Source organism: Ammospiza nelsoni, chromosome 7, assembly GCF_027579445.1.
Source record: "Ammospiza nelsoni isolate bAmmNel1 chromosome 7, bAmmNel1.pri, whole genome shotgun sequence".
NCBI lineage: Eukaryota > Metazoa > Chordata > Aves > Passeriformes > Passerellidae > Ammospiza > Ammospiza nelsoni.
Window position 1 is genome coordinate 37,972,660 of NC_080639.1, and position 14,102 is coordinate 37,986,761.

The following is a 14,102-nucleotide window of genomic DNA, read 5'->3' on the forward strand; positions in this document are numbered from 1 at the left end:
TTATGCATTTTAAAAAGTCAAAATTCTCCTGTCCAAACCACTTTCCAACCAGACCCTGCTCCAGGGTTGTTCTGAGAATCCCCTTTACCCCACTGCTGGGAAGGGCTGCAGGATTTGTGGCTGAGCTCTGGCTCACACCCGGGTCAGCTGCTGGGCTTTGTCCAACTTTCACCTTTAGTGACAAACACCAGCACAGAAAATCTATAAACAGCAAATATTGGGGCATGAAGCATCAGGATGGGCAAAAAGAGGAAAATTACTGAATTTTGCAGGAAAAAAAACACTTCTAGAGATCTTTAAAAGGATGACAGAGTAGGAACTGTGCTGTGATTGGGTTTGCTCTGTGATGGTGCTTGTTTACTGTCATAGGGAAAATGCATTCTTAAACCTGTGAGAATGAAACTCAGCTCTGAATGACCTCAGGCTGAAAGGGATTAAACAATTCCCCCTCTTCCCCTCCTTTTAAGGGGTGAGCTTTGCTTTTATTTCTGTGTCTGCCAAAGAGAAAGAATTTTTACACCACTGAGACAGTGGTGGTGGCTGTTTTGTCCAACATCATCCCCAAAATACCTTCCTGGATGTTAAGGGAACTCAGAAGGGCTTCTGGTGACTTCCCAGTTATTTATTCATGTCCCTGAAGTGAAATCAGTGACTCAGGGACAGCAGGAGCAGATTTAAAGTGCTTAAAGCTGACACAAACTGCTGCTTTACAGCCCTGACAGAGGTTTGTCTCCATATTTCAGCTTGCTTCCTAGTTTGAGTCCTTTGGTGACATTTCCTGGTTTCCCCATTCCTGCTGTGGATTTATCTGGCAAAGTTCATGGGTTTCTTTCTGGTTTGTGATGTACTATTGGATTTTTATCCTTTTTTTTTTTTAACATTTAGTGTTGAATACAATTGCTGCACGTGGAGTGCTCATCACACAGGCCCAGGGTTGGGTCAGCAGAGCAGGATCGGTCTCCAGGCCCTTGAAGTGATGTTCACATTCCACAGCAATTCATGGAACTGATGATTCCATGAATTCTTTGTGTCTCAGCTCCATCTCAGCCCTTCCTTTCCTGCTGGGGCCACATCCCTGCTTTGCTCCCCAGGCCATTATTGACCCCCAAACTGGGAATATTGAGCTTTGACTCTGTGATTTAGAAGGCTGAACAATTGCTTTATTAAGTATAGTGTATTAATACTAAACTATACTAAAGAAAAACTCGTGATCCTTTCTAGACAGTCAGATGCAGTTTTGATTTAATTGGTCAACCAATCTGAGCAACCATCACCAGAGTCCAATTAACAAATCCCTGTTGGTAAACAACCTCCATAACACATTCCCCATGTGCCAAACAACAGGAGCAGCAAATAGAGATAAGAATTGTTTTCTCTCTCTGAGATGTCTCACTGCTTTCCCCAGGAAACATCCTGGGAGAGGGAATCCTGTCTCTCCCTGTTAAAGGAGTGTGCGAGTGCCACAGGCCATGGCTCAGCTTCCTCAGCCCTTCAGCTGTGCCCTGCTGTGCTTGTGGGGTGCCCCATGGCAGGGAGGAATGGTGAATCTGACTCCATGTTCTCAGAAGGCTCATTTATTGTTTTATAATACTATATAATATAACAGAATGCTATACTAAACTGTACTAAAGAATACAGAAAGGATACAGACAGAAGGCTAAAAGATAACAATGAAAACTTCCTGACCTGTCTGTGCCATCACCTTCCCTCGTGACAGACGTGGTTCTGCTCATCCTCCATCTCCTCCTGCCATTTCCTCATCTCCAAGCAGGACCTGCCACCATGTCCCAGTGGGAAGAGTCCTTCAGGACCAAAGAGACCCCACAGAATGGTCCCTGTGCAATGAAATGTGCCTGGAGCTGCCCCGTGACCTGGGGCAGTTGGGTTGGAAGAAGGAAACTTCACCCCAGCTCTCCCTCAGCCTGTGGGCTGCTGCCATTCCAGGGTGAAATGGGATATTTGAGATAATTAATGCAGCTCATTGAAAGCTGGAAGGATCTTTAACTTTTCTTCTGTAATCCCAGCACAAACCTTTCCTTTCCACAATATCGTTACAGGTCTGACCTCGCTCCTGGTGCTCCCAGCCTGGGAGCTCCAGGGTCAGCACATCCCCAGTGAATTCCTGTGTTTGTTTTTCACTTTTCTCACATTTTCTGTCTGTCCTTAAGAGTTACTGATGCCTTTCATCTTTTCTGCCCAGGAGTGGAAAGCTAAATAACCATTTAGAAGCTGCTATACACGAGGCCATGAGTGAACTAGACAAAATGTCTGGGAATGTAAGTTCCTTTTCCTTGGCAATATTCTGCTTTTCCATCTTTCTGCATGTGTGTCTATTGGAGGGAGGCTTGCTTTGGGTGGTGTTCTAACAAATCCTGGTTTTATTTTCTGGAATAATGAGGAATTTTCAGTATTTCCCCTGCATTAAAAACTTTACAGAGATCTGATGGTTCTGAAAAATGGGAGAAGTTGTAGGATTTTAGGTGCATTGCGAATTTTATTGCTTTTGACAAAAGAGATTTACACATCCAGCCTGATAATACCGGGATGAGTTCCAGTCCTGCTCCTGTTCCAGGGGCTCCTCTGGCCACTGCCACCAAATCAAACTCATTTCCTTCTCAGCTGGAGTAGCAGGGTAGTGAAACCACATTTGAAAGCACCTTTCTTTTGAGTGCAAAACTCTTGGAATTCAAATTTCCCCATGAGAAATGAAAGATATTGTCATGAAAGGTAAGTTTAGAAAAAAAAGAATATTTCTAATATACCCAAGAGTGGTTTTTCCACCCTAATTACAATTATTGTATCTTTCCAATAACAAGTTTGGTTTATAAAATATTCTCATTTATATTTCTAGAACATGGCTGTAATTTCATTGCAGCCCACCTAAAAATAAAAAGTAAATCTATCACAGCACATGTAACCTCCCACATCTTCTATTTGGTCATTAATTACTGAAATTATTAATTATAAAATGTTTGAACACAGGGGAAAAAAGGTTTTTTGCTGATATTCAGTGCTCAGGACTGAAGATGTGCAGGTTTGGAAGTTACAGTAACACTTTTGGAGCTTCTGGAGTACAAAAAAGGAAATATATTTATATTTATTTATCTATTTGAAGAACTAAAGGCTTAGAGCTGACTTCAGACCCAACAAGAAATATTTTAAAAGTTATTGAGTAGCTTTTAAGTAAGAACCCAAGCAAATTTTCTTAAAACTGAATTTAACAAACTGGGATTTGAGCTTTGGTTTAAAACAATGTTGTTGTGTTTCCTTCCTTTGGAAGGACAAGGAGAGCAGGAGGTGATTGTTGGTCTGTAATAAATAAATTTGGGATGGGTGTTTGGGCTGGCCCATCCTGCTGCCACCTTTTCCCATCCATAACTCCAGGAATATCTGAAGCTGCCTGCTCTGGGCACCCAACAAGAAGTATTTAAAAAATTATTGAGGATCTTTTAAGTAAGAACTCAACCAGATCTTCTGTTAAAACTTAATTTTTGACAAACTGAGATTTGAGGTTTGGTTTAAAACAATGTTGTTGTGTTTCCCTCCTTTGGAAGGACAAGGAGAGCAGGAGGTGATTGTTGATCTATAATAAATAAATTTGGGATGGGTGTTTGGGCTGGCCCATCCTGCTGGCACCTTTTCCCATCCATAACTCCAGGAATATCTGAAGCTGCCTGCTCTGGGCATTGGGAGCAGCAGAAATTTCTTGGTTGGGTTTGCTGCTCTGCTTGTTCTGGCACCAAACTGGAGCTGCAGTGCCTTGGCTGACCCTTTGATTCTGTGGGCACAGAATTTGGGATCAGGCTGTTTTCCATGGGGATTCCCATTCCTGGAAGCACTCCCAGGGAATCAGCAGCTCCTGCAGCTCGGCCCCAGGCGTGGTGAGGGATGTGCAGCAGGACCTCGGCTCCAGCAGGGAATTCTGGCACAGCCCTGGGGCAGGAGTGTCAGGGGATGGAGCTGAGGTTGGTCCCTGTGCTGCGAGTGCAGCTGCTGCCGACAGATGGTGGTGGAATTCCACCCCAGCTCAGCCTTCCTCCTCCTCCTCCTCCTCTCTCCTGCTGCTGCTCCCTGAGCAGCCAGCAGTGCCAGACTTTGGCTCTCAATCCAACCCTAGCTGGGAATTGAATGTTTCCTTTTAAACACAGAATTTCCTGGACATCCCTCATTCCTTATAACAGTCCTGAGCTGGGCTTCCCCAGTTTCCCATTTCCAGCATTTTCTCACCATCTTCTCCCCACCTTTTATCACTCTGCTCACTAAAATGTGTGAAGGTTTGTCACTAAATATGCCATTATTGCAGTTTGGGATCAGTCCCCAGTCAGGAAGTTTTCAGTCCCTGATTTTGGAGTTTCAGTCCCTGATTTTGGGGTTTCAGTCCCTGATTTTGGAGTTTCAGTCCCTGATTTTGGGGTTTCAGTTCTTGATTAGGGGGTTTCAGTCCCTGATTTGAAGGTTTCAGTCCTTGATTTTGGGGGTTTCAGTCCCTGATTTTGGGATTTCAGTTCTTGATTTGGGAGTTTCAGTGCCTGATTTTGGGGATTTCAGTGCCTGATTTTGGGGTTTCAGTCCTTGATTTTGGGGGTTTCAGTCCCTGATTTTGGGGGTTTCAGTTCTTGATTTGGGGGTTTCAGTCCCTGATTTTGAGGGTTTCAGTGCCTGATTTGGGGTTTCAGTCCCTGATTTTGGGGGTTTCAGTCCTTGATTAGGGGGTTTCAGTCCCTGATTTGAAGGTTTCAGTTCTTGATTTGGGAGTTTCAGTGCCTGATTTTGGGGGTTTCAGTCCCTGATTTTGGGATTTCAGTTCTTGATTTGGGAGTTTCAGTCCCTGATTTTGGGGGTTTCAGTCCCTGATTTTGGGGGTTTCAGTCCCTGATTTGAAGGTTTCAGTCCTTGATTTTGGGGGTTTCAGTCCCTGATTTTGGGATTTCAGTTCTTGATTTGGGAGTTTCAGTGCCTGGTTTTGGGGATTTCAGTGCCTGATTTTGGGGTTTCACTCCCTGATTTTGGGGTTTCAGTCCCTGATTTGAGGGTTTCACTCCCTGATTAAGGGGTTGTTCTCCAGCCACTGCAGCTGCTGCCTCTCTCCAGGGTGTGGGATGCTCAGGTTATGGAATCAGCCTTTTCCTCTCTCAGAGCTGTTGAAGTCCCTTTATTCTGTGTAGCTGTGAAATGGCCAGAGCTGGTTCCTGCCAGCCCCTCCTGCAGCCCCTGGGTGTCTCTGACGGTTCCTTTGCTAACTTGTGCATGTACTTATTTCCAGGTCCACCAAATCCCGCAGGGAGACAGACAAGTGAAGCCTCCAAAACTCAAGAGGAGGAAGATCTCTAGATAACATTGAATGTCTTTGTTACTGGTCCAGTCCTTATCACAGTGAACGTGCACATGAGTCTATCTGTAGGTATTGATCCAGACTGGCTCTGTCAGTATTTCTGGGGAGACAGCTCGCTGCCATGGCAGGGCGCCACGAGGAGCAGGGGTTCCACATTTGGGGTGCTTAGGAGGGATAGAGGTTGCTGGATAAGCCAATCAGAAATCGTGAAAGGTTGCAGTAACAATGTCAGATGATTACTGAAATTTTTTTTTTCTATAATACTAAAAAATTGTGATTATAAGAAATAGTCCAAATGTTTCTGAGAAATTTTCATTGTGTATATAGATAATACAGAATTTCATGGTGATATCTGAACTGTAAATATTGTACAATATTGTCATGTACAAGCGTACCTAATGCACACTTTATCTTTTATTGTACAAAAAATAGTGTACAAAATTCTTTGGTTTCTATTGAGTACACATACAAGAGACTACCAGTGTAAAGTGATAAATAAAAATACAGCCTAAATGCTTTTATATGATAATGTAAAAGATGCTGTTTTTGTATTTAACAGCAGAGAGAAGGCATGATTATGTAATACCTTAATTATGACATCCACTTCACGCCACTGAGTGTTCATTGCTCTGTCTGTTTGGAATGAACCTTGCCTGGAAGTGCTGGACTCCAGTTCAGGCCTTTAGGAGAGCGCAGCCTCGCAGATTCCAGCGGGATGTGGGATCACAGCTCTGATTAACAATTCCAAGGCTGCAACCCCTCGGTTGCGTTTTTATTTACTTAGCTTTGAACGTAGAACGCTGTAGATTTGATTAAAAATCACAAAAAAAAGAGTAGAGGGACTATTTTAGTCAGCCATTTCTGTAGGAGAAGTTTCATAGCCACCTGAGGAACTAAAGAGTCGATCCCCCCTAACGTTGAGCCCCTGCAACCACCCCCTAGATTAATTAGCTTTGATTATCTAACGTCATTAACACGGTGTTTTCTCGGAAGGGGGCAGAGGCCCTGCTTTCAGGAGTGATCAGGATTGATTGCTGGTGATTACCTTCGGTTTGGCAGCAGGACGAAAGGGCAACGCTCCGCAGCGTCCGGGAAAAGCAATCCCAGGATCCATCTCGCAGTATTAAAGCAGAAAAAAAGTTAAGGGTGGCTTACAAAACTATTAGCAGCAGTAATTTTTATCAGTATTATGTAACATATCAGATTTATTTTATTTAAAAAGAATTATTTATACCATTAACAGATTCTTATATATATTAATGTGGCTGAAATGCGCAGGTTAAATCTATTAACCAAATTATTTATGTTATATTAAGTGAGAAATGTGAAACATATGTAGAAAAAAAAATTAATACACTACAGATTTAAAAGTCTAAAGCTATGAGCCATTATAAAATTAACGAACGGAAGTGTAGCACAACATTCTTTCCATTTGATTTCATTTTTCTTTTTCACACGGCCGGTGCCGATGGTGCCGAGGCTTCCCCAGAGAATCCCAGCCACATTCCCAGCCCTGGGGGAGCTTTTCCTGCCCCGGGGCCGGGAGCAGCGCTTACCTCAGACCTGCTTGTCCCGATCCCTGTGGCTCTGTGGCCAAGGACTGGCAGTGATCAGCACCCGGGCAGCGCAGGATCCCAGGATTTCAGGATTTCAGGATCTCAGGATCCCAGGATCCCAGGATTTCAGGATCTCAGGATCCCAGGATTTCAGGATCCCAGGATTTCAGGATCCCAGGATCCCAGGATTTCAGGATCCCAGGATCTCAGGATCCCAGGATTTCAGGATCCCAGGATTTCAGGATCCCAGGATTTCAGGATCCCAGGATCCCAGGATTTCAGGATCCCAGGATCCCAGGATCCCAGGATGGGGCTCCTTCCTTCCCTGTGTGCCCAGGGCAGCGTTGGCCAGCGGGGTCGGTGCTGGGCTCGCAGCTACCTCGGGGCTCCCGGGCGGGCTCCTGTCCCGGGCTCCTTCCGCGGGCAGGTTCATTTGTCTCTCCTCCTCCTCCTCCTCCTCCTCTCGGAGCTGTTCAGGGCTGCCAGCTCCCGTTTTCCAGCTCTTCCCATCCCATCCGCGCGTGGGCAGCGCTGGAGCCCCTCTCCCTCGGGATTCCCTTTGCCTCCTCCCTCTGCTTGGTGTCCCAGAGCTGAGTTTGTGTCTCCTTGGGCCCTCAGGTCTGTGCTCCCTCCCCGCTGTTTTACTTTACATCCCTAAGATTATGTAAAGTATTCTCGTGCACTTGATTTCCTCGGTTAATAATGGCATTGATGTGGGTGCTAGGAGTAGTTTGTTTCAGTCCATACCGATTTTTTTTTCTCTCTTTTAGAGTTTTTATGGTTTCATGTAAGCAGTTAATGTAAATATTGTGAGCATTACAGGTCATGCAGTGTTGTAACATTTTAAGAAATGTTGCACCGACTTTACGATTAAAAAACTGGTCACTCATACTTGAATTTTGCCCATAGAGCCATTTCTTTCTCTTTGCATTAAAGCATAATCTACTTTTTTGATGGAGGCCCAACCCTTCTTTCTACCTTATTATTTTTTGTTTAATAAATCTCTATTTTTTCTAATAGAAGACTTAAAAATGAAAATTTAAAAAAAAAATACTTTTTGCCTACTTTCTAATTTAAGAGAGAATTCCTATATTTAAAAGGTGGAGAAAAAAAAAAAGGACAAAAAAACACACAAAAAAAAAATAATACTCCATTGTGGAAAGTGGAACACCACTGGATTTGTCATTAACATGGCACAATCACCCAAAAGTGGCTGAGTACAGCGAGCCCACGACGCCGATCAGGACCTCGGTAGATTTAGGGAACGCCGTGATTCCTTGAGGATGTAAAGTGTTGCATATTCTTGTCTATTTATTTATTTATTTATTATGCTTTCTTTTGCTTAAGTGGGTGACAGTGTGGTTGAGTCATTCAGATGACATTCAAATTAAAGGAAATATTCCTCTTTCTATTATGGTGCGTTGTGTGAACGCCAGAAACGAAACGAAACAAAAATATTTTCATTTCTTTCAATGGATTTCCTTCGTATTTTCAACTTCCTGGCTGGTATCAGCTGCAAACAAAAAAAAATATCCACATAGTTTAAAAATAATTTTTAAAAAGGAAAAAAAAAAAAAAAAAACAACCCACCCCACCTCTGATGTCCCAGGTCTGTTATCCTCACAGTCTAAGGTTTTAGGGGTTAAGAGAAACTTCAGATTCCAAGGTCTTTCCGAAATCATCTTTGCAGAAGGTTTATAAGTCATGTGAAATCCTTTTGGAGTCCCTGAGTTTGATGGTCTAGAGATATTAGAGGGCTCGTGGTGGACTGAATTACCTTAGGACTGAATTACCTTTCTTAGCTACAGTTTGTATTTTGCTATGTAGGGTTGTAATGTGAGAATTCCAGAAGAGCCGTAGCATAAAAGTGCTTTTCTATTTTTTAAAAAAACCCATTCTAGTCTTACTAAGAATTAGAGAATTTTTTTAATATCAGTTTTGTAATTTTTGATAAAGTTGTCAATATTATGATTAAATCACCAGAAAAAACAGTTCCTGTGCTGTTCTCTTCGGGGCAGGGACTTTGTCTTCCGACGGATTGCTCGGTGCCACGATGGGATGCCCACTCTTAAACGGGGCCACGGGCACCGCTGTGGAATTAAATACAGCCCACAGCTGTGAGGGTGAGTTGAATCCATGAGAGCCAAGGCAATTCCCAGCTCAGGCTGCAGCTCCCACTGCCTGCCCATGGTCTGTGTGCTCCCAGAAGGCGTCGGCGCCGCGTCCCTCGGGTAAGTTTGGGGAGCTGGAGGAGGCTCCTGCTCACAGCAGCCAGGATCTCATCCCAGGCATTCCCATCCTCCCCATCCCACCCCTCTGAGCCAGCAGCTGCACCTCCAGGGGCCAGGATTGCCCCAGAACACCCAGAGCTCCAAGCAGGAGGTTCCAGCAATCCAAACATCAAACATTCCTTCAGTTCAGTACTCACCGTTCGCACCGGGATACAACTTGGAGGCTAAAACCTTGGAAAACACTTGGAGGCTAAAAACCAAAAAAAATCCTACAAAAATAAATTGTTCTATCCCCAGGCCACGATCCTGGGAGCTGCAGGGACTTCCAAGCCCACAGACACCCCACCAAGCACTCCTGCCCTGCTCCTGGTGTCTGGTTATCCTCGTGCTCCCAAGGATGAAGAGCAATTCCATGCTCTTGTGTCTCCTTAAATACTGCCCAGCCTCGGGCTGGGCTGGTGCTGATGCCATAAATGCCTGGACAGCTCCCAAAATTCCCACCAGCCTGGTGTGATCCTGCATTACAGCCTCTCCTTCAGCCTGGAATGCTGACACTTTGTGTTGCATAAAGCACTGGGAGCTCAGAGCCCTCATTTCCCTCTGCCAGGTCTTGGCTGTGAACACTTTAAAGCAGTTTTTTGTTGTTCTGTTAAAAAAAATATAATTAAAAAATCCAAGATTTGATTTGGAATCCCCCATGTGAAAGAAGATCCTGGAGAGATTCCATCTCCCACGTTTTTACCTGCTGTGAGATAAGGGTTGGTTTGTAATTGAGTGTCATCCCAAAGGGAGATAAGGGGTAGGATTTACAACTGGAAAAAAATTATATTTAGAGCAGCACTGTCTGGAAATTCCTGCTTTGGGAAAGATCTGGGAAGTGGGAAGGGTTTTGACTGACACTGGATGAAGCAGGGAAGGAAGAGCAGGAGCATCCTGAGGAATTGCTGGCAGAAGTCCCAGGGAAGCGCTGGCACAGGCTGGCACAGGGTGAGGAGTTCCAAATTCCAGGCAGGAGCTGGTCCCAGTGAGTGGTGCTGGGCTGAGCCATGGGATGGTGACCAGGTACAAATGGGATGGACAGCAAAGGCTTTTCCAGCCACACCCACATCCATGGTGCAGGTAAGTGGTAAATCCTTCACTGATAATTCCCTAAATATCTGAGGGATCAATTCTTGGGGTCACAAAACTGCAGAATTCCTGCCCAGCTGGTTTCTGCTTCACTTGGACCCCCAGCAGGTGGCAGGGGGGCTGCAGGGTCTGTGCTGAGAGGAACCAACTTCCCAGGCACCAAACAGGACCAGAACAGACATTCTCTTCATGCCACTGCAGAAGCTTCTGTCTCATCAAACCACAATCATTTGAGGCCTTTTTGAAGGAGAAGCAATTCTGAACTCCCAGCAGAAACACAGCTCATTTCCACTTCCAGGAAAATAAGTTCTTGCTTCTCTCAATGATTTTTCTCTATAGAGAGGAAAAGTCATAAATATAACAACGTTTTTGGGGTTATCATTATCTTTTCTTAGTCATGTGATTGAGCTTTCTGCTTCCAAGGAAAAAGGGAAGAGTTACATCTGAAAAATAAAAAACTCCTTCCCTTCCCTTCCTTTCCTTTTCCTTTTTCCCTTTTCATTTTCCTTTTCCTTTTCCTTTTCCTTTTCCTTTCCCACATTTGTTTAATTGGGATCAAAAGGAGAATCTGTAGTTCCCAGACTTGGCCTTAAGAATTTCATGAATCAAAACAACAAACAGGAGATAACAAATGGGGTGTTGGGAAGGAATAAACCTTTGTCATTTCCAAGTTGGTTGTGACAACAATAAAAAATAGATAGCAAATTGTTAGACAGTAAATCAATAAATGCACTATAATTTTTTAAAATATATTTTAAAATTTTGGAGAAATATAAATGTGGTTTTTGCCACCCTAAAATCAGCAAGGGTACAATGACTTTTATGGAATTGCCCATAAATTCCTGTTTTTGCAGCCACCTCACCGAGTTTCTGTCCAGATGTGGGGTCCAGGTGTGCTCCCAACACCTTTTACCCTCGGATCAGGAGTGTCCTCAGCTGCATCCATCCCAAGGGGGAGGTGGAAGGAGTTTGTGCTGATGGAAACACATGTCCAGGGCACATGTGATCCTTGTTAAAATGCTTGGGATGCTTGTGGGGGAATTAGGCTGGAGCCTGGTAATGGTGCAAATCAAATCTGGGACAGGCAGGGAGTCCTGGCCAGGGCAGATTTAAGTCAGGTTTAGCTAAAAGGAGAGTCAAGCTTTGGGAGTAACAACAAAATATCTGCATCTGCTGGAACTGATTGGCTTTGCTGAGAGCAGAGCTGGTATCACTGAGGAATAAAAGAAAGGCAACAAAGCCCAGCAAGCAGCAAATGATGAATTATTCAATGCAAATGTCAACTTTTAGTAGTGGCTGTGGCTGTAAATCTTTTTTTGCAAGGCTGAGCGTTGCCATTAAGCAACTCCATATGATGCTACATCTGTCAGATTTCTTTTGTATAATTTTATTTTTATGGATGCCAGGGAAAAGTATTGGGAATTTCCACGCTCAAATTTTATTAACATCATTTCCTTACTTTCTGTCATCCTCTGATTTAATGTTGGGTTGATTTTACTGGCAAGGGTTAAATCCATGCCCACTTCTGTAACATCCCAGGCTGTGAGTCTTCAAATGAAAATCAGCTTTTGCTGAGAAATTTTAATTTTTCTGTGTGCTGAACCTGAGTTGAATTGCTGGGGAAGAGGGGGCATGGTGAGGGAAGAGTGAGGAGGTGCCATCACTGTGCCAGCGCCGGGGGATTCCTATCACATCCATATCATCAATCTGCCCAAGGATTTCTATAGCTCCCATTATCCCCCTGCCTCCAGGATAAGGAGCTGGCAACAATTGCCCATTGTCAGTTTATGAAGGAACTTTTTCATCTTCCTTCCCCAAAGACTCAATTCTTAATTAAGTAAATTAAAATTAATTACGGAATGTGTACAACAAGATGTTATCGGGGCTGTGCCCGAAGTGAGCTGTGTGTGCTGTGCCTGTGTCACACCAGCAGGGAATGGCTCCAAACTGAGGCAGGGATGGGATTTTGGGAAGGAATTCCTGCCTGGCAGGGTGGGCAGGGCTGGCACAGGTGCCCAGAGCAGCTGGGGCTGCCCCTGCATCCCTGGCAGTGCCCAAGGCCAGGCTGGGCAGGGCTGGGAGCACCTGGGACAGTGGAAATGTCCCTGCCATGGCAGGAGCGTTCCCACCACCTGGTCAGGGCCTCAGCCTTGTGAAAACCTCTCTGTGCAACACTGTGGGAGGTTAAAAACACCTTCCAGCCCTGAGGCTGAAAGAGTTGCAGTTGTTAAAAGATAATTTAATATTAAGCAATTCCTAAATATCCAAAGGACAAAGGACATTTCCTAACAAAGCCCAAAGCACCTCTGCATGTTTTGTGATGATTTCTTGTTCTTTGTCAGGCAGAGCTTTGAACTGAGCCCCATTCCAAAGGATGGGAATGCTGCACTTCCATTAATTAGCTTCCAGAGGAAGATGTTGACATTAGCTATTGACAGGGATCCTCTTATTAACTGCCTGATAAGGATGACTTCAGTGCCTCATAAAATCATGGATTAAACAGCAAGAGTGAGGGAAGTGTGGCCTGAGGATCATTGGTGCTGCAGCAAAATGAGCACAATTATTTACTGAATGAAAGTGGAATAGGTTATTGATTTGGATCCTAAAACTTATAGGAGATGAACATCTCAGAGAGGTCCAGTGTTTTCTGAAGAGCAAATCCCTGTTCCAGGAGTTGGTGAGAGCCAGGAGAGTCCTCAGTGTGAGCTGGGCCAGGCCAAGCAGGGACCATGGCCAGCCCGGGAAAAAAGGAAAGGGAAAGGGAAAGGGAAAGGGAAAGGGAAAGGGAAAGGGAAAGGGAAAGGGAAAGGGAAAGGGAAAGGGAAAGGGAAAGGGAAAGGGAAAGGGAAAGGGAAAGGGAAAGGAAGGAAGGGAAATGGAAAGATGGGTTTTGTGCTCCCTTCCTTCAGCCCCACCAGTTCCCATTGACAGGAAATTTGGGTTATCCCTTCCTCCCAGACATCAGGGGAAGCTCCCTGAGTGCAGCTTTTCAGCTGCTCTGAATGAACAAATTCAGTGTTTTCCCAAATGTGGTTTGTGATGGGTTACAGAGCTGTAACTGATTACATGGCCTTTAGTTATCATGTCCAGGGAGTGGTTCATGGTCTTTTTTAATGATCCTTAAAAGATGGAATGAGACTTCTTAAAAATTTCCCTCAGTTAGCGACTTCCTAATTTCTAACTCTTAATCCTCAAAGAAATTTATTTCTACTTCTTTCTTCAATAAAACCAAGCCCTGGTAATGCACAGCTGATCAGAAGTTCATGTTCCCTTCTACATGTTTCTGGACCCAAAGAAAGAGTAAAGTGGCTCAAAGTTTCTGCTTCTGAGAAAAAGGAAAGTTTAAGAGCAAGGTCGTTTTCAATCAGCTGCTGGTGGTGCTGCTGAAGGGCATCAAGACCCCTCAAATCAGGTAAATAACCAGGAGCTGAAAGCTTGCTTGGCTCAGAAATTGCTGCTTTTAACTCCAGTTGCACGATCTGTTTTTTGTTGGAAATCTGAGAGCACTCTTCCTCCAGCCCTGCAGACAATTGCACCTATTCAACTTCTGGGAGAGTTCAGAAACACGGGGGTGTTTGGAAGCTTTTCTGGAGCATCTCCTCAGCAGAGTGTGAGAAGCACAGTCTGATCTCCAAACAAACCCAGCTAAATTTACCCTGCTCCCACCCACCCTGGCGAGCACTCTTGCCACACTTCCCTGCTCACACGTCTGGGTCAGGGCTTCAATGCTCCGTGAAAATTGGATTGCCATTCCACAAAGCCTTCCAAAGACATTTGGAAATTTATTTCTCCCCTCAATCTCACTGCTCTGCTTTTCCCAATTGCTCCACAGCTCTGGCTCCCGGTGCCAGGAGG

General features: G+C 44.5%; 1 protein-coding gene across 1 annotated transcript in view; it reads left to right on the top strand.

Annotated features, from left to right (window-relative positions):
• The window catches only part of MBD5 (methyl-CpG binding domain protein 5), a 127,901-nt gene extending 122,033 nt beyond the window's left edge, over window positions 1–5,868 (top strand). The window contains exons 13-14 of the mRNA XM_059476220.1: window positions 2,201–2,276; window positions 5,264–5,868. Of these exons, the coding sequence (XP_059332203.1) occupies window positions 2,201–2,276; window positions 5,264–5,335 (148 nt within the window). The 3' untranslated portion in view covers window positions 5,336–5,868. The remainder of the gene's footprint in view (window positions 1–2,200; window positions 2,277–5,263) is intronic.
• Window positions 5,869–14,102: the final 8,234 nt, after the last annotated feature.